At 32.4% G+C, this 26,658-nt stretch overlaps 3 protein-coding genes across 11 annotated transcripts in view; 2 read left to right on the top strand and 1 right to left on the bottom strand.

Annotated features, from left to right (window-relative positions):
• Positions 1–18,647, top strand: part of LOC102655072 (microtubule-associated protein futsch-like) — a 65,059-nt gene extending 46,412 nt beyond the window's left edge. For 6 of the 8 annotated variants that reach the window (XM_006568256.3, XM_006568255.3, XM_026442337.1 and 3 more), the window contains 5 exons: positions 9,497–9,558; positions 9,643–9,766; positions 10,564–10,732; positions 13,006–13,687; positions 13,758–18,647. In XM_006568256.3, coding sequence (XP_006568319.1) covers positions 9,497–9,558; positions 9,643–9,766; positions 10,564–10,732; positions 13,006–13,687; positions 13,758–17,477 — 4,757 coding nt within the window. In that variant the 3' untranslated portion in view covers positions 17,478–18,647. Of the gene's footprint in view, positions 1–9,490; positions 9,559–9,642; positions 9,767–10,563; positions 10,733–13,005; positions 13,688–13,757 lie in introns of those variants that run through there. The other 2 variants (XM_006568257.3, XM_006568261.3) reach the window with 2 other exon arrangements.
• Positions 18,648–20,289: 1,642 nt separating this feature from the next.
• On the top strand, positions 20,290–22,534 carry LOC551296 (UPF0160 protein MYG1, mitochondrial). 2 transcript variants are annotated; one of them, XM_623695.6, is made up of 7 exons: positions 20,290–20,439; positions 20,784–20,940; positions 21,052–21,147; positions 21,230–21,463; positions 21,553–21,754; positions 22,033–22,205; positions 22,277–22,534. In XM_623695.6, exons 2-7 carry the CDS (start codon positions 20,828–20,830, stop codon positions 22,446–22,448), a joined length of 990 nt encoding a protein of 329 aa, XP_623698.2. In that variant the 5' UTR covers positions 20,290–20,439; positions 20,784–20,827; the 3' UTR covers positions 22,449–22,534. The 2 variants fall into 2 exon arrangements, with proteins under 2 accessions (XP_623698.2, XP_006568325.2); XM_006568262.3 differs by lacking the exon at positions 20,290–20,439 and having other exon boundaries at positions 20,453–20,940.
• Positions 22,535–22,918: 384 nt separating this feature from the next.
• On the bottom strand, positions 22,919–25,805 carry LOC100576916 (cuticle protein 18.7). Its single transcript, XM_006568265.3, has 3 exons — positions 25,647–25,805; positions 23,955–24,251; positions 22,919–23,276 (listed from the first exon to the last, which is right to left on the bottom strand). Exons 1-3 carry the CDS (start codon positions 25,656–25,658, stop codon positions 23,085–23,087), a joined length of 501 nt encoding a protein of 166 aa, XP_006568328.1. The 5' UTR covers positions 25,659–25,805; the 3' UTR covers positions 22,919–23,084.
• Positions 25,806–26,658: the final 853 nt, after the last annotated feature.

The following is a 26,658-nucleotide window of genomic DNA, read 5'->3' as shown; positions in this document are numbered from 1 at the left end:
TCCTTCGTCTTTCTTCACAATTATTTCGATATACTGCGATTCCAATTAAATAATATTATAATAAAGCTAAAGAATTTTGAATCGAAGCTCTTGCTTTCTCTTCGAATTTCGACGAGATATTATTCCTTTTTTAATATTTTATATATATATATATACTTCCAAACATTTAAATCTCTTAATTTCTTATTTTCTAAATAACGTTCCAACTTTTCATTCAAATTCATTTGTATTCATTCCTTGAAAATATCATATCGCGTGAAGAATTTATACGAGCGTCTGTTTCACAAGTTAATTGAGAAGAGTATACGATCGAAGTAAGAAAATACTTTGTCTCATTGTTTCTCCTTTTCTTCTTTCTTTCTTTTTTTTTTCAATACGACTACCGAATAATCAATGCATCAATGATTATAACAGTGGAAAAAGGATAAAATTGAAAGGTGTGTTTTCTCGCTGTTTCACAAACGTGACTTTATACTTAGATATTCCACTATTTGACCTGGATTGACATTGTCTGCCTACTCTGTCGAACAGAGCACGCCAGCCTGATTGCCCGGACACATAATTATGCTAATAAACTCTATTTATAGTAGACAATGGAAATTTCTTTCTCAAGTGAAGCAACATGTACGAGAGCCAATTTGCAATATCTTCTCTAAAATTGCGCTAATTAAATATGATATAAACTTCGATTCGAACAAAAGAAACAATAAAAATATTCCCCTCCTCGACATCAAAACATCTTTTTTTTCGTTTCGAGGGAAGTTGGAGGAAGTTTGAAAAATACCTGCAAGAAATTTATAAAGAGAGAGAGGACCCCGTCCGGGATCATTCGTCCCGTTGAATATTTATGAGGACGTTTCGAGCACCGCCGTCCGAATTCTCTCATCCTTTTGTAAACTTTCACCTGCGGGCCGCGTTGTCGCCTTCTTCTCGTCGCGGGATATATCGATGTATTAGAGATAGAACGAGAGGCACGCTTTCTACACCGACTTCTACAACCTCCCCTTCTTTAACCACCTGTTAAATATTTATTCTTCGCCGGCAACTTGGAAACGCAGGTGCGAACAATGGAGCTGACAGAGAGCTGTCTGTGTGCGGAGCATGCAACCGGAGAGAGAGAGAGAGAGATTATCGTAGGATTATTATTATGTTTGGCAATGGAGAAGAGAAGTGTTTGGAGAAGAGGTGAGAGGTTAGGTTTTGTAGCTTTTGCAAGAGAAAATGGCGGACCTCGAATCAATCTTCGCGAAAATTGGGCAAGGATTTAAGAATTTTCTTCTTCCTCTTTTTTTTTCAAATTATACGTTTATATTTTTGAATAGAAATGGTAGAATTAATGGATGGCGAAACGGTTAATTTTTCGAGGAAATGATTAATGTCGATTATCTCTTTGAAATTATCTAGAATTATTAAGATCGAGTTTAAGAGTGGCAATTTTTCTCTCTTCTTATGGAATATAAGAAAGAAAAAAATATATTTCGAAATTCTGGTGAATTTATAGACTTTATTGAAGGAAAAGGAGGAAATAGAAATTACCTTTGTTCCTTTTCAGGATTATTATGCTGGACCTTCAAAATGGATGTTGTGCAACTGGTTGTAAATTTTACAACCGATCTACAAAGTTCCGTGAATTTTGAAATTACGTAACTCGTATCCCAATTATATAATAATTAAATCTTGTTATATAATAATTAAAAAGATAAGAATATTAAATTCTCCTAAAAGTCTAAGATGATTCCCTCTCCTAACTTCTTCAATTAAAAAAAACTCTTTCAAAAAAAAAAAGGAAAAAAAGGAAATCGCATCGACCAGATCCATTTATGTAACAATCGCGCGCGAAACTTAATTTTCTCGCCGCTCCATTTACCCGAACGATGCGACATCACGATCGTTAGAAAGCGATGACGTGTACATATATATCGATCAAATTGTCAGCTTCTCGTCCTTCGTGAAACGATTCTTTCACTTTCATCCTTGCTCTTCTTCCATCTTTCCTTTTCTTGATCAACAGCCTCTTACTCTCCCATTTTTCAGGTATTTCTTTCCAAGAAACGATACTTTAAATGGAACACGTTGAAAAATTAAATTAAACAAATTTACGAGAACGAAGAACATCTGAATTTGGAGAAAAATTGGAGAAAAGGAGAGGAATGATAGAGAAAATATTATGTAACACGTTGTTTCAACGTGCAGTGATTAATATATATAGTGAAACAATACCTTTTAACATTTCAATCCAGAACTTCCTGTTGCGCGAATGAATCTTGAACGATTCTAAAAATACCGTGTTCTTTTGAGGACGTTTCACGGAGGAAGAGTTCGATCGGATCGGTCGAAAGCCGGCTGGTTTTATTGGAGTCGAAAGGGCACGCGGGTGTATTGTAAAATCACGTAAGAAGAGCACCTTTCACCTCCTCGCTTGCAAGCCGAGTTTTACACGGAATATCATTCTATTGCCGAAGAAGCGATGATCGTATATCAGAAAAATAGATAGACTGTCGAGCCACCTGGAAACAAAATTTTTTTTCATTTTTTCTTTCGTCGCTTTTTAGAAATTATTAGTTATAATTAATATCTTTTGATAGACCATATAGATAAAGATGTTTGCGACCTTGAATTAAGATAAAAATTAGGCGCAGTAGTTTAAGTTTTTAAATCTGTTCGACTTTTAAAATTTTATATGTTTTGAGTTCGAATCGACGTAAGTCAGATTGGTTTCTATCTATAATAAAAAATAAATTAATTGTACGAAAGGACTTTAATTTGTAAATTATTTATAAATAAGGTTTATTAATAAATAAATTGTTAATTATTTTGGCATAAAAGTGCATTAAATTTAGGATTTAATTATATTAATATTCAAGTTAATAAATAATAATTTGGGTATTAATTAATTTATTAATTTTAATAGTTGTTTGTTGTTTGTAGTTTTAATTAGGGTTGCATTTTTAACTTTGTTAGAACGAAAGATTTTAGGGTATATTCAAGATTGAAAAGGGCCAAATAAAATTATGTTATTTGGAATATTTTTAGTGATGCATTAAAGTTATTATCTAAAAAGTGATTTTTTTTCAATTATTCAAATTTATTTATTTATAGACCAATAATAATGTTTTTTTATCATTGGTTATATGAATTTTATATTCTTGCTTTAGATCAATATATTTTATAGAATTTAGAATTTTATTAGTTTAGTTATTATCACATCTTTTGGTCGAATTGTCCAACAATTATTTAATTATTGTGCGTTTCAATTATATTAAAGATTTTTCGAGAAATCGAGTCACAAATTTTTCAAACTCTTCATTTTTCTTTCGTCGCTCTTTCGTTTTAGAAATTTATTATCACATCTTTTGGTCGAATTGTCCAACAATTATTCAATTATCGTGCGTTTCAATTATGTTAAAGGTAATTTCTCTCGATTTTTCGAAAAATCGAACAGTTATATTAAAGATTTTTTGAGAAATCGAATCACAAATTTTTCAAACTCTCCATTTTTCTTTCGTCGCTCTTTCGTTTTAGAAATTTATTATCACATCTTTTGGTCGAATTGTCCAACAATTATTCAATTATCGTGCGTTTCAATTATGTTAAAGATAATTTCTCTCGATTTTTCGAAAAATCGAACAGTTATATTAAAGATTTTTTGAGAAATCGAATCACAAATTTTTCAAACTCTCCATTTTTCTTTCGTCGCTCTTTCGTTTTAGAAATTTATTATCACATTTTTTCGTCGAATTATCCAACAATTATCCAATTATTGTGCGTTTCAATTATATTAAAGATTTTTCGAGAAATCGAGTCACAAATTTTTCAAACTCTCCATTTTTCTTTCGTCGCTCTTTCGTTTTAGAAATTTATTATCACATCTTTTGGCCGAATTGTCCAACAATTATCCAATTATCGTGCGTTTCAATTATGTTAAAGATTTTTCGAGAAATCGAGCAAGATTCACCGATGAATCGATCTTATTAGAATTATATTAGGGGAGGAAGAAAATTACATACGAAAAGGTATTTTACGATACGTTTATTGGGAAAAATGAGGGAAAAGGAATCTCGAGCGGAGAGCGTTCGAGAGACGAGCGATATTGAGCAATTTTCCTGGTGGATGTAGCAACGTCTCGAAGACGCTACTGTAACTAACGGTAATATCACGGTAATGGCTGTAACTGTTGCGATAATCGGGCGCCTCGGTTTCTTCTTCTTCTTCTTCGTTCGCTTTGCGGAACAACGCCATCTTCCTTCTCTCCTCGAGAATGTTGAAAATATTGGAAAAAAATTCCAAAATTTCTCTTCCAAAAGATTATTAATCTCCATATTTCCACATATGCTAATTCAGATCTTCGGGCTATGTTTCTACGTTTCTTCTCTCTTTGATTATTTTATTTATTTCTCAAGATTTAATTGTCCCATTGTCGATCTTCCACCGTGAATACCTAAAGTGCTAATTGTCTCCGTTCGTTTGATAACTCGTGAGAAACGCCGATTGTCGAATAATATTTCGAATAATAATCGATCACACGTCCCCAAATCGATCGTTCAGTATTTATCAATCAAATTGTATAATTCTACAATTTTTAATTTTTCAAATTACAATTTGGATAATAGAGATGAAATTAGGAGAGAATTTTTATAGAAATTATATATTAAGTAAGATATGATTACGAATAACTGTAATAATATTTATTAACGTAATACAGTGCAGTTGCTTTAATCGCATTATGATCCGAGTATCGCTCGTTTCCATAAATCGAGGCTCGTTAAACAAACGGAAATCATTTGTACACCTACAGGTTAGAAACTTTAGCCGAACGAATTTCCCATAGGCAAGCCGCGTAAGTATCCGGAAAATTAAACAGAATATAATTTGCATAATCTTGTGTAATCGGCGATTTAAGATTAGTACTTTTCATTTCTCAGATCTTATTGGACGGTGTATGAAGGCAATTTAACCAAGTACGTAGATCTTCTTACAAAGAAAAAAAAAAAAAAAAAAAAGATGAAATTATAATCTTTTAAAATTTCAGAGGAACACGACTTTGAGGAATCTTGAAGTTTCAATTTTATTAAAATAGAAATTGAATATCGTGATGTTATATATAAAGCACTCTAAAATAAATTTTGAAAAGCAAAATTAATAAACAATCGTTTGAAAAATGATTTGATAGGTTTATTAATTTTGCTTGTCAAAATTTATTTTAGAGTGCTTTATATATAATATCACGATATTCAATTTCTATTCCAATATATTGAAACTTCAAGATTCCTCAAAATCGTGTTCCTCTAAAATTTTAAAATTTTCAATTCAAATTTCAAAAAAAAAATCAAAAAAATGTTTGATCGTATAATTTTGTAAAAGCAAATTTAATAAACAATCATATTTGAAAAATGATTTGATAGGTTTATTAATTTTGCTTGTCAAAATTTATTTTAGACTGCTTTATATATAAGATCACGATATTCAATTTCTATTCCAATATATTGAAACTTCAAGATTCCTCAAAATCGTGTTTCTCTAAAATTTTAAAATTTTCAATTCAAATTTCAAAAAAAAAAAAATCAAAAAAATGTTTGATCGTATAATTTTGTAAAAGCAAATTTAACAAACAATCGTATTTGAAAAATGATTTGATAGGTTTATTAATTTTGCTTGTCAAAATTTATTTTAAAGTACTTTATATATAACATCACGATATTTAATTTCTATTCCAATATATCGAAACTTCAAGATCCTCAAAATCGTGTTCCTCTGAAATTTTAAAATTTTTAATTCAAATTTCAAAGAAAAAAATCAAAAAAATGCTTGATCGTATGATTTTATAAAACAATCGAATTATTACATGATTGATTCTTATTCCTTGAAATTTCCTGCTACACATTCTGTCCGAAACAAAAAAGCTGTCAAGAATTTGTCCGTCCGTGGAGACGAGTCGGGTCGGCCAGTTGGCAGAACTAAATGTCACGGGATTCACACACAGGCGTTACATGCTGAAGGGATTATATCACTGCCTAGTCAGATGCCAGATGCTACCGCGGAGAAGAATGAAGACAGAGGTGTAAGATCACCATGGATGGAAAGAGAACTAGGAGGGAAAGGGAGGAGATGGATTATAACGACGAACTTAGAGATTGAAATCGCGAATCTCTGGACGAAAGACGGTTACAAAATATGCCGATGACCGGTAACGATCACTTGATGATCCTTGATTATCGTTCTCCTTTTGACGTTCAATTATTTATCGGATATAAATTGATGATCGCTTTATATATATATATATATATATATATATATATATATTATATATATATATATATATACACTCGGTTGGATCTCGTTTGGATATGTTTGTGCACCCGATAAGGAATCGAGCTTCGTGCTCGGGAAGTGGAACGTGTGATCTCGTGCCGATTTCTAATGCTGATAATTGAACGAGACGGTTGTACGGTGTTGGAAGATGTTTGAAAAGATGTTTGAGCGGTAATTGAGAAGAATAATCCAATTTTAGTTAACGAATGGTACGGTTGTTGTGTCTGTTAACTCACAGCCGATGATTAGTTACTTCTTTTCTCTCTCTCTCTTTTGTCAATTATAGTTTGAAAACATGTTGTAATGTTGAGAGAAGAGTAATCGAGTTTGTTTTGAGAACTTTGTATCTGTTAATCAAAAAAAATTGATCGTGTTACTTTTAACAATTGTAATTTCACGTAACGTTTTGAGAAGTTTGAAGAAGTTTGCTTACTTTTTTTTCTCTCTCTCTCTTTTGTCAATTATAGTTTGAAATCATGTTGTAATGTTGAGAGAAAATCGAGTTTGGAATTTTGTATCTTTTAATCAAAAAAAATCGATCATGTTATTTTTAACAATTTTATTTTTAATAATTTCACGTAATGTGACAGTAACGTTTTGAGAAGTTTGAAGAAGTTTGTTTACTTTTCTCTCTCTCTCTCTTTCTCTTGTCAATAATTTGAAATCACATTATAATGTTGAGAGAAGAGTAATCGAGAAGGATTATAATTTAATTTTAATCGATAAAAAAAATTTTGGAACTTTGTATCTGTTAATCAAAAAAAATTGATCGTGTTACTTTTAACAATTGTAATTTTATGTAATATGATGGTAACGTTTTGAGAAGTTTGAAGAAGTTTGCTTATTTTTCTCTCTCTCTCTCTTTCTCTTGTCAATAATTTGAAATCACATTATAATGTTGAGAGAAGATTAATCGAGTTTGGAACTTTGTATCTGTTAATCAAAAAAAATTAATCGTGTTACTTTTAACAATTGTAATTTCACATGATGGTAACGTTTTGAGAAGTTTGAAGAAGTTTGCTTATAAAGCAAGAAGGTTTTAATTTTGTACAAATTATTCCAATTCGAGTAACACAAATTTTAATTTCCTCTCAAAATTTCTTTGGAAATTCGTCGACTTTTCGCTTAGGTATTTCTTAGGACAGCATTATGTCACGTGATCATAGTTTCCGTCAATTTCTTAAGAAGCAATGTCATTAATAATTTTGCACAACTTTCTAGAGATGACGGAACGATCATCGGGTTTAGAGGTGAGAGTCTGTGAAAAATATATATATTTTATTATTTATATTTTTCATTTGTTTTCGCATTACGTTAATGTTTCGTCATTATTGAATATAATAAATTTTAAGACTTTTTTTTCCCCTCCTTAATTTTCAATAATTGATAAAAACTTTTTTCGTATATATATATATATATATATATATATATACACACACATTCTAAATCGTAAATTCATTTGATGATTTTAATGACGACAAGAGACTTTGGAAGAAGATTCCTTTATTTCGTAATAAATATCTCGCTTTCTAATAAATGATCGTGCTTTTATGCTATGTTTGGAATAAAAAAAAAAAAAAAAGCATCTGGATTAACGATACTGCGAAACAAAATTATTATAATGATTCGTTAAAGTGGACATAAAGAGGAATATATTATGAAGATTTGGAAAGGGAAAGGAGGAAAAAATGGAAAGTCTAGATATCGTGGAATTCCATCGTAGAAATCAAAATTATGCTTTTTCCTCTTCTTCTTCTTCTTCTTCTTCTTCTTCTTCTTCTTCTTCTTCTTCTTGGGGCAAAATTTATTATCCTTAAACAAATCCTATTATCCTAAAAACAAATATCGTTTTCAAAATACAAATACTCCGTAATTGTTCCATGACCATTATACAAATGAAATTTATTTGTATCCAAAGAATTTATATCTTATATTCCATTAAAGTTTTTATATTATCCAATTTAAAATCTTTATTCTTTTACAACAACATTCCAAAATTACCTTGACAACTTTAACTTTAACAGCATTAATACACCTCAAAAGGAATATTCAATCAACTCTAATGCAGTTTATGCAATTTCCAATCAACTCTCTTCAATTTTCACCTTATATCATAATCGCCCCCTCTTCCACAATGTAACCGAATCATGTCTCTTAATCGTCTCAACTGTTCACTCAAAAGTGAAATTATTAATAAGAATTACTCCTTTCTTATTAAGCCTCTAAAGAGGCTTCGAATCAATCATATCATGGAAATCGATTGCAGCTCGAGCAAAAGACCTCGAATATTAGATTCGCGAGAGATCGACCAGATCTCTTTCTGATTGGATGGTCCACACCGGATGACCTCGGCCTATAACTGGCCACTCGATCGCCGATCGATTCTCTCCCTCCCCCGCTCTACTGCATTCTATTTTATTCAACAATCATTTTTTTTGTTTGTCCCCACGATTGAAATCAATGCCTTGCATGGATCCGATGACAGATGATTCTGAAATCGGCCCTGCTTTACGCAAGGAGAAAGAGATATTTGAAAGAGGAGAACAAATTTTGGGAATTTTTCTTTTTTCAAGCGAATTTGAAATTATTCTTACTTCGATTTTAAATTTAATTTTTGATTCATCCTTCCTTCGACAAGTCCTTAAAATTACAGTATTCGTGAAATTATATTTTTCCTTGAAGTTTGAGTTATAATTTTACGTAACTGAAGAATACTTTGTACACAATTACTCGTACGATTTTCTTTTTTTAATACTTTAATATTCGATTCGGTAACAAGGTATTTAACCAACAACGTAACCAGCAAGAAGTTATCGTTTACGAGATTGCTTACAGCAAGCATTTAGTTAAAAATAGATAAAATTTATGAAACAGGCGTGGAATGTTCCTAGAGCAACGACCTAGGTGCGTGTTGATAGTCGCTTGTAATTATAACTGCGACTGGTGTAACAGGGTCTCCGAATAGGAGTTATTGCGCAAACTATTAAATTAGTCCAGTAAATTATCCTCGCGCTGAACACGCGATCCTTTCTTTCGTTTTTCCCTTGCGTGAATTGAAAATACACTTTTCCTCTCCCGGCCATTTTCTTATCTCCTCTTTCCCTCTTCCACCAAATTTTTATCTAAATTTTATTCAGATCACAGAAATTAATTTTCTCTATGTGAATGATTTATTTACTTTTTGCAGTTATATTGTCGATTCTCAACCTCCAGCATGGCTCCTTGTTATGCAGCGCGGGGGAACCTGGCGTGAGTATTTTTATTATTATTATTATTATTATTACTATTGCATTTCATTTAAATTAATTTCGTATTCGTAATATATTGTTCAAGTATTTGGACTTCGACAATTTGCCAGAGACGAATTTCTCGTGCCAGGGGAAAGTGATCGGTGGATATTACGCCGATGTTGAAGTCGGATGTCAAATGTTCCACGTTTGCACCATCGGTCAAAAAGGTAATTCAGCAAAAGGAGAAAAGGAATATCTTTAAAAAAAGAAAAAAGAAAAATTTAATCGAACCAATCCCAATCAAATAAACTCTTCTTCTGCTTGCTTCTTATTGAGAATAGAAAAAGAGAAAAAGAAATTTTTTTTGATCAACGTTAAAACGATTAATCATTCGAAGATCCTTGGGCGACTAGATACGATAATTAAGTTAAGGAACAGGCGTCGTGATCAGACGTGAATAGATCTCGATCGAAGGATCGAGAGGCCCGCCCTGGCTGGCTTGGCAAGCGTCGATCCAAGTTTTCGTAATCGATCGAGAGATCATTCCGTAGAGAATGTCACGGTCGTCGAAGGAACGTTTACTGACCTAAGTCGAGACGATCTGGTCTGGCTTCGATCCTCACGATCATCCAACCTTTGATGATGTATATTGTTAAAACACTGTCTATTTTTTCCCTCCTCCTTGTTTATCATATTTTTAATTAATTATTTTTGGAAATTTATGTTTAAATATTTAAAATATTTAAATTTATGTTTATCATATTTTTAATTAATTATTTTTGGAAATTTTATTATTGGAGATTTGTTTGCATCGTATTTGTTTTTTGTTTGAATTTCTTTACGTGTCATTACATTTCCTTAAAAAGTTTTTATTATATCATATCATTTATTGTAGTTAAAAATATAGATTTTATAATTTATTCGAATATGTACGATTAAGATTGGAATAAAAGGCGTTGAGACGAGTAATCGTGACCCAAAAAAAAGAGCATCCCCGAATAATCACCCTGTCCTTCACCATGAGACTTGGTTTCAGACGAGATTATGGACATAAAGTTCCTCTGTCTGAATGGGACCGTGTTCGATCAGGAAACCAGGGTTTGCGAGAGGGTCGACGAGGTCGATTGCAGCAAGAGCGAGCGATTCTACAACCTGAATTTGGAACTCTATGGAAACAACGCGGTCACTCTCAGGTGAGATTATTCGCAATATTTTGATTAATTCAATTTCTTCAATTTACTCGATTTCGATTATTCTTTTTTTTTTCTTTTAAAAAGGAATATCGCTGAAGAATTATCCACTTTAAATTATTTGAATAATAATTGTTCCAAATTCTATAAGTATTGAATAAATGATGTTATTTGAATTTATTATTAGTTCAAAGAGTATGACTAAAAGTATAATGAATCAGTGATATTTAAAATTTATGAAGAAAATAATAATTAATTATTATTAAGTAATAGTATATAAATTAAGTATACATGAATATTTTATCAAAATATTTCTTTTATCAGATATTATTACTTTAAAATTAGATATAATATAATTTTATATTAATTTTTAAATGCAATTTATTAATTTAATTAATACTATAAAAATTTATGTGCTTAAAAATAAATATTTATATAAAAATTTTTGAACCTGTTAGCTTCATTTAGCTTATTATATAATATTACGATACAAATGGGGGGATTATTTAATAAATCAAGTATAATTATTTTCATATTGAAAATATAATGTTCTTCTTTTAAACCACATAAATACGTCGATAAATCTGTTCAAAATGAAATAAAATATTTATACACGCGCCGCTATCGAGAATCTACAACATTTTCATTCTCGCGAAACGGGAATTCGCGCGTTGCTGCGAAGTGAAAATAGTTATTGTCGCGACTCGGTTCACTTGTCGCGCACGAAATGTTTCCTAACGACCGTCTGGACGTTCACCCGTCTCCCATTCGTATTTCGTAAGGACCAAAGGTGCATTAACACGCATACCTGTCGATTTTATTTACGTGGGTAAAAGAGAGGCGTGGTAATCGCTCTCTGATTTTTCATCAATCGCTCCTTCATTGCTCTCCTTTCGTACATATCCTTGTATATCGAGAGATATATTGGGTTGGCAACTAAGTAATTGCGGATTTCACTCATAGATGGCTTCAGTTGAATTTTTAAGTTTGCTGGCGTAGTCCAAATGTAAAACACATTTTGTTTATTTGTTTAGTTGGCAATCAGTAAAAAAAGTTTTTTGATCGGTTGCATAGTTTTCGTTTGGCGTTCGTTGAAAAATGGAAAATCAAAAGGAACATTATCGTCATATTTTGCTTTTTTATTTTCGCAAAAACGCATCGCAAGCTCACAAAAAGTTACGTGCTGTTTATGGCGACGAAGCCTTAAAAGAACGGCAGTGTCAAAATTGGTTCGACAAATTTCGTTCTGGTGATTTTTCACTCAAAGACGAAAAACGCTCTGGTCGTCCAGTTGAAGTTGATGACGATCTAATCAAAGCAATAATCGATTCGGATCGTCGCAGTACAACTCGTAGATTGTAGAGAAGCTTCATATATCATATCACATACATGCATTGAAAACCACTTAAAACAACTTAGCTATGTTCAAAAACTCGATACATGGGTTCCTCACGAACTGAAAGAAAAGCATTTAACGCAACGCATTAACAGCTGCGATTTGCTAAAGAAACGTAATGAAAATGATCCATTTTTAAAACGACTGATAACTGGCAATAAAAAATGGGTTGTTTACAACAATATCAAGCGGAAAAGATCGTGGAGCAGGCCACGTGAACCAGCTCGAACAACATCAAAAGCTGGTATTCATCGAAAAAAGGTTTTGTTATCAGTTTGGTGGGATTACAAAGGAATTGTCTATTTTGAACTCTTACCACCCAACCGAACGATCAATTCTGTTGTCTACATTGAACAACTAACGAAATTAAACAATGCAGTTGAAGAAAAGCGGCCCGAATTGACAAATCGAAAAGGTGTTGTATTCCATCATGACGATGCAAGGCCATACACATCTTTGGTCACTCGGCAAAAATTATTGGAGCTTGGTTGGGATGTTTTGCCTCATCCACCATATAGTCCTGACCTTGCACCATCTGATTACTTTTTGTTTCGATCTTTACAAAACTCCTTGAATGGTAAAAATTTCAATAATGATGATGATATCAAATCGTACCTGATTCAGTTTTTTGCTAATAAAAACCAGAAGTTTTATGAACGTGGGATTATGATGCCTGAAAGATGGCAAAAGGTCATTGATCAAAATGGGCAACGCATTACAGAATAAAGTTATTTAGTTCCATGAAAAAATTGTCTTTGATTTTCTAAAAAAAAATCCGCAATTACTTAGTTGCCAACTTAAAGAAGAAGAGAAAGAAAGTTCAAATTTATCCGATATAATAAATAATATTCCAAAATTCAGAAACCTGGTTTTCTTGTAGTTTGCACGAAAACAGCGAGGACGACGTCGATCAATCGGATCCAACGGACGAGCATCATCAACGTACCACGTCGGCTCGACCCACCACAACGACGACCAGCACGACGACGTCGAAACCGAGCAAATCGTCCAGCACCACGCCAGCATCCAACTCCTTCCCCCACCCCACCGGCTATCCCCAACACTATCAACCTCAGCCTCCGTTCCCTCAAGTGCACACGAGCCAGTCCAAGTCCCTTTACGACGATAAAAACGGTGGATACCATCACCAGTACATATTCCACAACAACAACGGGGAAAGGAAAAACAATCAGCAAGCAACCTCGTACCAATTGTTCAGCAACCAGGGAATCAGCTCGACAACCGTTCAACCGGGTCAACCGGTTCATCATCAGATCAGGTACGGCTCGACTTCGAGCCCTCAGATCATCCGCAGCAACGAACCGTCCACTGTCACGCCGTTGTTCCACCACTCGACCTCGTCCACCATACAAACGTTGTTGAACAGCAATGGGAATGGGGTGATAAATCCTATTTTTCATAACCACGGGATAACCGCCAGCACCACGGAGCAATTTGTCCACAGTAACAATCCCAGAGAGACGTCCCACTATCGTGAACAGATATCGGGGGAGCAGAGCGTCAGACCTTTGGAGGCTATCCAATCGACCAGTAAAGGAAAGGTGAGAAGAATTATCCGATTTTTAATTTTTATTTCTATTTCTTATTACATTGCCCTCTTCCTCTTTCCAGATCTCAAAATTGACGATCTCGCCTGTTCCAACGTCGGAATCGTCGTCACGAACCGGGCAAACGAAAAGCCAGACCTCCCAACAGCAGCAAAGAATCTCGGGAAACTTCCTTCCAACCCCGGCAACCGACGAAACGACGATCAGATCCTTCTATCCAACCCCGAGAACCTCGTCGAAACCGCCCCAAACCTCCCAACCCGTTAACGAACAAGTCACTCAGCACATACACGTGCTGCCACCTATACCGATCCCTCAATTGAAGCCCCACCAGATCACCATCAACCTGCCGCCCCCAGATCTTCAGAGAATAGTCCAGAACCCCTCGTCCTTGCTACCTTCTCAATCCAGGGTAATCGTGACGGCCAAAGCAAGCGTGAGCGACGAATCTGGCAGACCTCTGAACACCACCCAGTTGGTCACTCTTCCCCTTCCGACCATTCCTGCCAGCTACGACGATTACAAGGAGGGTGACGAGTCGTTCGATCCTTTCTACAGGGACGTCCCTAAAATTCGGAACGGCAGACGTGCAGTGGTCGACGAAGGGAAAAGTGGTTGGAGGGTGAAGAGATCGAAGAATTCTATGGTTTCTTATGGCGAGGAAGAAGGTTCCGAGAAGAATAGGGGAGTGGCAAGTAGTTCGAACGTTGAGAACGAGAGTGACGGAAGGGATTTTCGATCGATCAAAGAGAGTCTGATGAGGTTCAGGGATATCTTGTTCGGGGACGAGTTCACGGAGGAGGCTATTCGTAACGCGTTCGAGGGGAGCAGGTTACAGGGAATTGATAAAAGTATCGTTAATGGGGAGAAGGATTCCGAGTTGGAGGATCTGGAAACGAAGGCCTCTAAGAATTTCAAGGCGAGGGAATACGAGGATGATACGGAAGAAGAGGAGCAGGAGGACGAAAGGAGTAAATCTGATGAACAGTTTGATATTCCTGATTTGAGGTCGGATACTCAGGACGAAGAAGGTGAAGAATACGTTGATGTGGATGAGGAAGGGAAAGATGAATCGGATTCGAAGGAGGATGAAGAAGAGGGACAAGAAATTTCGAATGAGAAGATTAACGACGAAAGTGAGAAAGATGAGGTCAGAAAACCGGAACGAGTCATCGATGTCGTTGTTCTTGATCCAGAAGAATACTCGAAATCTAAAGATGAACACGTTTCCACGACTGAAGAAGCAACTATTAAAATGGAAAGAGAATCCACGCAAGATTCGAAAAATTCGAAAGACCAACGTGACGTCGTTGAAGATAAAATACAGAAGGAAAGTGAAGAAGGCGAAAAAAGAAGGGAAAAATCGAAAGAGTTGAAGCCAATTGCTGGAAGAAAAAGTTCGAGGATCAGATCTAGAGGAAAAGTAAGTTCAAGGAAAAAGGAAAATAACGAATCTGTCAAATCAATTGATGATAATCTTCCTGAACAAAATGTGGAAACAAGTACAACGAGAGTGAATCCTGAGATTGAACAGATTGACGAGAATATATTTGAGGAACCAGAATCTCAAACTTCGAAGGAAGTCGATACCAGAGCTGTGAACAAGCATGGTGGTTATTTAAAGAGTCTGCAGACGGGTAAGGAACAGGATTCGGGGAAAGAGAATCGAAAAGGAGAGGTTAACGAGTACGAGACCTCGGAAAAGCAATCTAAAGCTTTGGAAACTTCTCATGAAGAAGAGTCCAAGAAGATTTTGAAAGATGAAGAGAACGTGAACTTTGATGAAGGACAAGTTGGAGGAAAAAAGGAAACAAAATTTGAAGACGAAGAAATGGAACGAAAGCCTGAAACGCTTAAGAAGAATTCCTCGATTGAACGCGAAAGCGTGGAAGACGAATCGACCACAGTTCTCAATGGCGAAGATTTTGAAGAGGATAGCTACGAAATGAAAAATTCTCAGGAGGAGAAAAGCGCGAAGCTCGAAGATTCTTCAGAAGAAGATTTCTCTCTTCTCAAATCGAAGGATAAAAACGCGAAAATTGAAAGCGAAGAAGGGGAAGAAAAAGAGTATTCCACGACTGCTAGGAAGGAGGAAATCAATTCTCAAGAAGATTCGACAGAGCAGCGTGACTCTACCGAGGCATTCTACGAAAGTACTTACGAAATGGATGAGGATAACGACTACAAAGATTCTGAAAATTCCGAAGACACCACTATTTCTTCCCTGGAACGTGCTATTTCCGAAGAAACGCCAAAGGAAGAAATTCTCGAGAAACGTATTTTGAGCGATCAGGAAGAAAGTACCGAAGGGGTTCTTAAATTCACCGATGAATTACCCAAGGATAGAAGAGAGGACGGAATATTGGAATCTAAGAAATCGTCAGAAATTGTCGATAACACCGCTCATGATTACGTTGATGATAATTACGAGCCCGATAATTACAAAGAACGTGAATCTTCAAACTCTAATAGTCTAAGCGACGAGAAGAGTAACAAAGAAATGTTGGCCGATGGGAAAGTAGAGGATACTGATGAGAAAATTGAAGAGGACATATTGGAAACTACGACGGAGTCTGAAAAAACTGAGGGAACTGAGAATCCTGAAGACTTTAACACGGAGAAGACAGATTTATTACAGACGACAACGTCAACAACCACAACAACAACAACTACTACTACTACTACGACAACAACCGTTCGACCAACACCTCCAAAATTATTCAAACCAATCTCTGCTAGGAAAAATTATAATTACATACCTCCAACGACGACTCCGAATCCCGTGATAATCAAACCTAGAATAAGCCTTCTCAATCCCAAACCGGCAAAGCCGCCTAAATCTTACAACGAGTTGGCACCAAAACCAGTGATCAGAAAACTAACCTTGCTGACTCGCAAACCGACAACCATGATGGCTATCACGACGGCCATGGAGGAGAATTTGATGGAAACCACGGAAATATCGACTGTACAGTCGACAATAATTGCCAATATGAGTGAAAATGGGAACGAAGAAAATGTGCTCGAGGACAAATTAAAGCTTGTCAACGAGATGGAACGGGGAGACAACATTTCGGCAAAGAGTAAGGATGATCAGGACTCCAGTCCAAGCGAACAAAAATCCCCGACGAACGTCAAGAAGGAAGAGAACGAGGAAGAGAGTTTCACACCTTATCCTATCTCTAGATTATCCACTACTCTTGCCTCCACTACTGAAAACTTGATGGAAATCGAGTCAGCTAGCACAGAGTCCTTAGAAAAGTCAAATAAGAGTTTTATTTTGGTAGACGTGGAAATAGTGAGTACGACAACTTTATCGACGACTTTTGCCGATTATCCCGATGAATCATCATCTCCAACCATGAATCCAACTACTACGCAAGATGAAACATCGATTGCATCGTCGACCAAATTCATAGATGTTCAAAATATGACAGAAGTTTCTGTCATCGCTTCAACTCCTCGAACGATGACCTCTTCGGAGTCCTCATCGACGACTGAGAGACACGTGGAAGAGATGGAATCGACAACGATCAGGCCTTTGAGTCGAAAATCGACATCGTTGAAAAGGCGAGACGGTTTCAATTGCCTGGAGAAGGAGATGTACCGTTTCTATGGTGACAATAGGGACTGTAGGTTGTTTCATTATTGTTCTCCCGGATTTACGTCGAGGCAAGTGCTCGATTTCCGATTCGTGTGTGAAGAGGACACCATTTTTGACGAAGAAAGCCAAAGTTGTCGCCATAATGTTAAGAACAAAAAATGCCTGAAAAGACAGTGGTAATGAGAATCAGTCGGGATTTTCAAGATTGATTTGCATGCTCTCCCTTCGTGTCGCTGACAAGATTGATTTTGGTAATTGGTGAATCCACGACCTCCCCTAACTAGTGTATATTTAATGTATATTGTTAATATGTAAGATCTCTTTCTCTTTCTCTTTCTCTGTCTTCCTTCTCCTCGTGGAAGAGGATACCATCCCTTCCTTTAAGCATTTGCCATAACCCTTGTACATGATGATAATGGATTCACACTTATTAAAATTAATACACTCGAATAGATTGTTCGAATAAGCGGCTCACGCGGAGATGGGAAAAATGGACGACTGATCCTATTTTTCTTTTCTTTTCTTTTTTTTTTTTTTTTTTTTTTTTTTTACATTCTTTTTCAACGCTTAGAATACTTTAAGCAATGAACGAGATTACAGAATTGCGTTTTCCGTTTTTTTTTTTAGAAAGAACGATAAGAAGAACACGTGAAAGAAAAAAAAAAGTAGTGGAAGATTATTGTTCTGAAATAATTTAAGTATACTCGACCGATTCGAAGATTATCGATAGATTATAAATAGCTCTGTCGATAAAATAGAATTGTTCAATCGATAAATTAATTTCGTCGATATTTGAATCGTGCAATGTTGTAGTTATATTTCTTTTTTTCTTTTATTTACTTTCTTGAAATTAATTTATTTTTTTTTTTTTACTTTAGTTATCTATTTTTCACAAGACGACGTATGTATCACTTCAAAAAGTATTAAATACAATTTTCAAAATATATTATGAAACTCATAATAACAGCAGCGTTCAAATATTAACGTGAGATAGTTAATCGTGGTTTGCATTGTTTATTAATCACGATATAAAAATAACACGAGAACAATCTCTATCAAAGAGATGATAATAAATCTTGCTATCGAAATCTGACAGTCTCGCAAGCCCTGTCGATTTTTTTTTTTTTTTTAGGAATAAACAGGAAATTTTGTCGGTTCCTACATTGCATCGATTATTTCCACGACAAATTGATGTGTTCTATCTAGCGAAACAGCAATAAATCTGTTATACATTGCTCAAACAAACTCATATATTACGATCGAATATTTGTATTAGTTGCAAGTGCATGAGTAGATTAATGAGAATGTATAGTAATAATTAGAGAAAAAAAAAAAAAAAAAAAAAAAAAAGACAAGAAGAAAGAAATGCAGAAAAGCATTTTGGAGAAATATTTAAATCCTTATATTGATGGAGTAATTTCTCTGAGCGATCGTGTCTTTGTGAATTTATCTTATACATTCATATCCTTACAATAATATCTCTAAATGTTCATTTCTCTTAGCGGAAAAACGAATAATTTCGAATTGAAATTCCTATCGATATTGTTAAATGTATAAATAGATTATCATACAAGAATACAACATCATATATTTTATATATATATAATATTATGATATTAATAATATTATATGTATTATTATATTATTAATATTTGTAATATATATAATATATTTACATGTGAACTTATTCCGCTCCAATTTTTGCGATTTTTAGATAGTTAAAATTGATAAGTGTGTAGAATATATAGAGAAAAGTTTCAGCGTGTACATTTGATGGTTTCTGTAAATATCTGTGTCTCTCTGTAGAGTTACATGTTATCGATGTAAGAAACCTTATTAACTGCGTTAATAATAATTGTGAACTGCGTGCAATTTTTTTTGTCTTTATGATTGTTTAGTTGCACGATAATTTTTCTCTCACTTTTAAAATTTTTTTTTTTTTTTTCTATTTATTTTATCGATTTAGAGCATTATAATTGTTGATATAGATTCTTCTTCTTCATATTTATATACCAAGGAAAATTATTTGTAATTTTTAAAATGAATGTGAAAAACAAAATTTTTTATTAAAGAAACAATTTACTTTAACATTGAGCGTAGAACACAAGATTAATTTAACTTTTGTTCCTAAATATTTCGATTATCAAAAAGAGAGTAGTTCGTAATTTAATTTGATCGATGTATAATTTTACGTATATAGATAATTTTAATAATTGTAAATATAATTATCTTTCAAGTAATAGGCTACGGTATCGTAATTATTATTGTTGCCCAAAATAATAAAAATATGAAAAAATATTTCTATTCGAACATCGTACCATCAAGAAAAATTATTTATTTAATTTCACATTTTCCATACTTTTATTGAATACAATTTTTCAATAATTTAATAATAATATTAATTTAACAATACATACAAAGTCATACCATTATTCTAAAAATAAATAACTTACTTTAAAAAATAAATAAATAAATTATTAATATTATAATAATAATATGTAATATGTAATGTAGTAATACAGACTTAATTCAATTTTAATATCAATTTATTTTAATGTCTCAATTTTACCAACTAATTAGAATGTTAATATTATCCCGTCAATTTTTTGTTTTGGATCCTAATTATCATCCTAATGATAAAATGAAAAATGTAAATGTCTATTCTTTTTCAAATTAAAAATTAAAACATTTGGAAAAAGAAAAAATGAAAGACATTAAATTGACATCCCGTATCTTATTTGTGCCAATATAAACAGAGAGACTATATATGATGAAGAAAGGACGAATAGGATATAAATTTTGGAATTAGCGTCATCTTTAATGCCGCGAATGAAACTAATAGAGATAAAAAGAGAAAACAATAGGAAAAGGATAGAAAAAAGGATAGAGTAAAAATTGAAAAATATAAATTTGAAAAGTTTCTAAGAAATGGCATTAATAATCAATTTTTATTCTATCTTATTTTATTTTTGGAAAGATATTTTTATATTCAAAAGATGACATTGAAAATCAATTTCTATTCTATCTCTATTATTTTCTATCTTTTTTTGATATGTTTAATTTGCGATACTCCATATATAATACTCTGAAGATGGTGCTGATTCCCGAATTTAAGATTTTTTCGATCGAATTTTTATATGTGGTATGTATTTCTTATATATATCTATTTTTTTCATGTAAGAAATTAATATATAAAATTGAATTTTTTTAAACGAATTATATATCTGTATTACAAATAATATTAAATCTTTTCATATAATAAATATGTGTATTTAAATAATATTTATAATTTCTGATTAATCATAATCTTTTTATTGATTAATTAAAGCATATATGATACTTTGAATTAACCAAGTGTTTCAAGATTATATGTATATTATATTATTCTCGTATTTCATAAACTTTATTTACATTACAATGAGAATATGATTAAAAATATTTTTACTACAATTTTACGATATTTCACGAACCTATCTACTCTATCAGGTAACTTAACCTATACGCCAACGTGGTTACAGAAATTTGTAACAATGACAGAAAATGTGAAAATCGGAACTCATGACGGTTGTTTTCATTGTGATGAAGCACTCGCTTGTTTTATGTTGAAAACATTGCCAAGATATAAAGATGCAATTATAGTGAGGTAAGATATTTTTTGTGAAATAATTTTGGAGCGAGAATTGTATTTAATGTTTTTATAAAAATATGATTTTAAAATTTATTAGAGTTAATAAAATATCAAATATATTTTTAGATCACGGGACATGAGCATTTTAAATACTTGTGATATTGTGGTCGATGTTGGTGAAGAATATAATCCTTGCAAGCATCGTTATGACCATCATATGAGGTATTGATTTTTAGCTTTTTATATTTTAGCTATTAAAAAAGAAAAATCAATATGAAATAACTTAATTTTCTTTATAAATTAGAGATTTTAATGAATCTGTAAGTACGATTATTAAGAAACCAGGTCATGATTGGAAAACAAAACTAAGTAGTGCTGGTTTAATATATTGTCATTTTGGTCATGAAATTATCAAGGAATTAGTTCCACAAGCAAGCGATGCTGACATAGAAATAATTTTTAAACATATTTATAATACATTCATTCAAGAAATTGATAGTATAGATAATGGAATTTCTATATGTAGTGAAAATACTAAGTAAATAATTTTATTTTATACTAATTAATTTTATTTTATATTAATTAAAATATATATATATTCAATATTTTATGTGTTATACATTTTAGATATAAGATCGTAACAGATTTATCTTCTCGTGTTAAGTTTTTAAATCCACCATGGAATAGCAAAGATCTTAATCCTAATACTCAATTTTTAAAAGCAATGGAATTAACTGGCCAAGATTTTGTCCAACATATAAATTATGCAGCAAATGTTTGGTTACCAGCTAGATCTATCGTAGAAGAAGCTGTTGCAAAACGCTTTGAAGTGAATAAAACAGATTATACTTTTTTCTTTCTATTACAATTTTGTAATTAATAATAAAAGCATTATTGTTATAAAATTGAGATGATATTTGCATGAATTTGAATAGAATGACATACTGATTAAATAGAGTTGAATAGAGTCAAGCATTAGATTATATAATTATTAGTTGTGCAGTATTGTGCAAGATTAATTTTCCTTTTTATGTTAATTCTAAACTGTCTTTTATTTAAAACTTTATAAAAATATTTTAATGCAAAAGTTGCAATAAATATTTATAGGTTGATCCTAGCGGAGAAATTATAGAATTATCACAGTGTGTACCATGGTTTCAGCATCTTTTTGCAATAGAAAAAGAACAAAATATAAAACCTTTATTGAAATATGTGATTTTTAAAGATGATACTTATAGAATTAGATGCGTACCTGTGAAGCCTGATAGTTTTATATGCAGGTATTTATATAATTGATTGAACTTTTAGAATTGTTAATATTAATTATTCTCAAAATAAACTTGGTTTTTAGGTTATTTTTACCAGAATCTTGGGAAGGTTTAAAAAATGAAGCTCTGGTAAATGTCTGCGGAATCGAAGGTGCTACTTTTGTACATTCTGGTCGATTTATTGGCGGAAATCGAATGAGAGAAGGAATATTAATGATGGCGCGTAAAGCTCTTGAACAAGAAAGAGCTACATAATAATAATTTATTAATAAATTTCGTTAAGATTTATAGGATTGTAATTGTTTAATTAAGAAAATTTTAAATAAATTTATAAATTTTAATCACATTCAACATCTCATATTCCACGAACTATATATTTTTTATTACCTTTAATATATCTTTAAGAATTACTCATTTATTCTTATAATGCGTTATGCTATGAATTATATATCTTTAATAAATTAGATAGAATTTATAACATGTCCAAATATATCTTTAATCTTACAACAAGAAATTTTATCACAAAAAAAAATGTCAATATAATTCATAACAAAATTTAACGGGTTGAAAGAAATTAAAATTATTTTAGAAATAAAGATAATAGATGAGAATAATAGTTTGTGTAAAAAAGAAATTATTTATTATTAAATTCCATCATCGTATCAAGTCCATATAAAAAAATCATATATTATTTTTGTTACTTTGTTTTCTTTTTTCGAGTCATAATATTTAATCATTTAAAGTCCTAAGATCATTTTATATTGACAAAGATATATAGAACGAGAATCATCGATCATTGTTCGTTTGCATTTCGATAAATCGATAATTGAATAAAGAGATAGAAGATTATTTTATGGTCATTCTTCCTTTCGAATATTTCTGTTCAAATGGTCAAGGATTATTAGCAAGTTTTGCAGCTTCATGCGCGGCCAAATGAGCTGCTTTCGCCGCTGCAACTTCCGGAGTGTCTATCACTCTGCCATCAGGACCAATGGGGGCACCGTATCCAAATCTATAAGCATAAGGCAGCGAAGCGAAAGCCAAGGCGCCATATGGATGGAGGCCTAGATTCTTCGCAGTCTCCTTCAATGCAAAACAATTTTACAAAATTAAAACTAAATCATACCATATCCGTTATATATTTATAATATTATAAACTTTAATCATGAAATCAAACCAATTAATAATAATTAAATTTAATGAAACTGGAGATCCCATATTTGATGAACATAATATAAATCATAATAATGACATTGAAGGTATAAAATTAATTATACCTTTATTAATAAATATTAATCGTCTATTTGTTTGACTATAAATAACATTAACTAAAAAAAATGATAGATTATTATTAAATATCCACTATTTACCCTAATTTTAAAAAAAGTTACTATTCTTATAATTATTAATCCTATATGAATAATTTAAAAAATTGCAATAATTTTATATCAAATTGAGATAAACATACCAATCTTAAAATTAATTATAACTAAAATTTTTTGAATTCAAATAAATTCATTTTTATAAATAATTATTAATATTCCATATAATAATACTTTCTCACTCTGAAATAACACACAAATCTTCATTCACCGAAATCTTGAACGAAATTTTACCATTTTATTGTCTAACTATTCACCTATCCCCATTTTGAAATAATAGTATAGATTCTTTTTTCTTTTTCTCGTGATTTAAATCTATTTAATCTAAATTACAAATCGTTAATATATATTTCTAGATCTCTCAGTTGCTTGTAATTACCAGTGCGTGAGCGGTCAGATGAGCAGCCTTCGCCTCCGCGACCTCAGGCGTATCGATAACATTTCCATCAGCGCCGAGGGGCGCGCCAGATACAGGTGTGTAAACATGGATTAAAGCTGGCACGTGAGCGTATCCGAGCGTGTTCCTTGCCGCCTCGTACGCTTGAGTCGCGAGATGGGCTGCCTTCGCCTGTGCCACTTCCGGTGTGTCCAAAACTTCCAGGTAACTGTAGGGAATCACTGAGCGCACGTATCCTGGCTCTGCTATGGCTGCACTGAAAATTGTGGCTAGGATGATCTGTAAATTCAAAGTAGAGAAACTATTACTTTGAAGAAGTTTTATATGAGAGGTTAACTTGAGAGAGAGTGTGTATGTGTGTAGATGAGATACAACATGAAGAAAGATGTAAGACATTAATTATTATAATTAAGTTGGATAAATAAATAGATTAGAGAGAAGTGAAAAATATTTGTACATTGAAATATACAAATTTTATATCTGAAATGGCTGCACTGAAAATCGTGGCTAGGATGATCTGTAAATCGAAAATAGAGAAACTATATAACTTTGAAGAAGTTTTATATGAGAGGTTAACTTGAGAGAGAGTGTGTATGTGTGTAGATGAGATACAACATGAAGAAAGATGTAAGGCATAAATTATTATAATTAAGTTAGATAGATAGGTTAGAGAGAAGTGAAAAATATTTGTACATTTGAAATGTACAAATTTTATATCTGAAATGGCTGCACTGAAAATCGTGGCTAGGATGATCTGTAAATTGAAAATAGAGAAACTATATAACTTTGAAGAAGTTTTATATGAGAGGTTAACTTGAGAGAGAGTATGTATGTGTGTAGATGAGATACAACATGAAGAAAGTGTAGGGCATAAATTATTATAATTAAGTTAGATAGATAGGTTAGAGAGAAGTGAAAAATATTTGTACATTGAAATGTACAAATTTTATATCTGAAATGGCTGCACTGAAAATCGTAGCTAGGATGATCTGTAAATCGAAAATAGAGAAACTATATAACTTTGAAGAAGTTTTATATGAGAAGTTAACTTGAGAGAGAGTGTGTGTGTATGTGAATAAGATACAACATGAAGAAAGATGTAAGGTATAAATTATTATAATTAAGTTAGATAGATAGGTTAGAGAGAAGTGAAAAATATTTGTACATTGAAATGTACAAATTTTATATCTGAAATAAATGTTTGAAATTTTTAGTATAAGAATTTGCACAGAGGTGTAAAAAAAGTAGGTGGATGACAGGGCGTGGAAACAATCTTTTTGTAATTGCTTGAGTAAGGAGATGTGATTATTTATATAAAGAGGCTTGTGCAAGAATGTAGGATGTTAGTGTGTCAATGACGAGAAAACTAATGGTAATAAATAATAATCACACTTAATATATGACTAATGAATCTTCTCTAGAAATATACTCTCAATTTTTTTTTCTTTAAATTAAAATAATATTCAACTATTTCTATTAAATACATTCAAAACAGATTTTTAATAATCAAAGTCAAGTATATATTATGCATATACTCAATGAATGGCAATTTAATTAGTGACTCGATAGCACTCGTTTTCTCTTTTATTATTCGATCCAAAATATGAGTCCACCCCTTAAAAATCTCATGATGAATTTTTCATAGACGCACGATAAATATCCTTAAATACTCACTATTGTTCTCATGGCGTTAATCGCGTGGAAAAAGCGCTGCTGGAAATTTTCTAACCAGTACTCGCCCTAAAGTACGAACGGTGATGTGCTGCCCTGTCGAGGCACGGTACCCCTTTTATATAGGTGAATCTGGTAGGGAGTCGTCGACCCGTAGGAGGGGACCACACCCTGGGAAGCAAGCGGTACACCTAAGGTGGTGACATTGACATTACTCGCCTGTTCGTCTCTCGTGTGCTCGTCTTTTTCAAGGGATATCTCGAGGTCAGGTGCAACATGTGACTTCCTCCTTGAAATTGGACAATACTTGTCGGTGTCCATTCTCTTTTCTTGCCGGTGATTGTTTGAAAACACATAGAGAGTGGACGTGTATATTGGTACGCAAATAAGGATGTTTCGTTACTTTTATTACGTCTCTTATTGAAATCTTAGGGAATAAATATTACCTTTACCAACAAACGTGTTCAAACGTGTTTAAACATTTCCATTAAGAAATATTTTTGATCTAAGTTGATAATTCAATTTATAGAAATTTAAATTTTTTTCCACGTATTCTTGCAATTTTTGTCATTCTATTAATTTTATAATTTTTGTATAAGTATTATCGAGATTATAGGTTGAATATTGGTGAAATGGATCAGCATCTGTAATGTATATTTACGGCATCTATATATAGAACGGAGACACACGTTATTATATCTTTTTTTAGAATTTATATTTTTTTAGTTTCCTGATTTTTAATGAATGAAAAATTGAATACGAGTGGTGTAAGGTATAATTCTTTTTTTTTTTTTTTTTTTTTTAGATAAGTATCTTTAATAAATCATTAAACGAATAAAATATACACGAAGTGATCGAGAATGTGTAAAATAAATGATAGAAGGATCGAATATGAGATATTTATCGGTGTATAAAAATGATTTAAGAATTTATCAAGGTGATACGTTCTTAAAAGGAGCATCGAGATTAAATCTGCAATTTTTAAGCATTCTAAATTGAAATAATCCGATATTTC

This window comes from Apis mellifera, linkage group LG8 (assembly GCF_003254395.2).
Source record: "Apis mellifera strain DH4 linkage group LG8, Amel_HAv3.1, whole genome shotgun sequence".
Lineage (NCBI taxonomy): Eukaryota > Metazoa > Arthropoda > Insecta > Hymenoptera > Apidae > Apis > Apis mellifera.
Note: the sequence above shows the minus strand (reverse complement) of the source record. Positions and strands in the feature narration are given on the sequence as shown.

What these genes read in the sequence shown, in the direction of transcription:
- LOC551296 (XM_006568262.3), top strand. Translation starts at nt 20,723, where the DNA reads ATGATTAAAAATATTTTTACTACAATTTTACGATATTTCACGAACCTA. An exon ending in ATATGTAGTGAAAATACTAA is followed by an intron (nt 21,464 to 21,552) that starts GTAAATAATTTT and finishes TATACATTTTAG; the next exon opens with ATATAAGATCGTAACAGATT. An exon ending in CCTGATAGTTTTATATGCAG is followed by an intron (nt 22,206 to 22,276) that starts GTATTTATATAA and finishes CTTGGTTTTTAG; the next exon opens with GTTATTTTTACCAGAATCTT.
- LOC100576916 (XM_006568265.3), bottom strand. An exon ending in ATCTGACCGCTCACGCACTG is followed by an intron (nt 23,277 to 23,954) that starts GTAATTACAAGC and finishes TTTGCATTGAAG; the next exon opens with GAGACTGCGAAGAATCTAGG.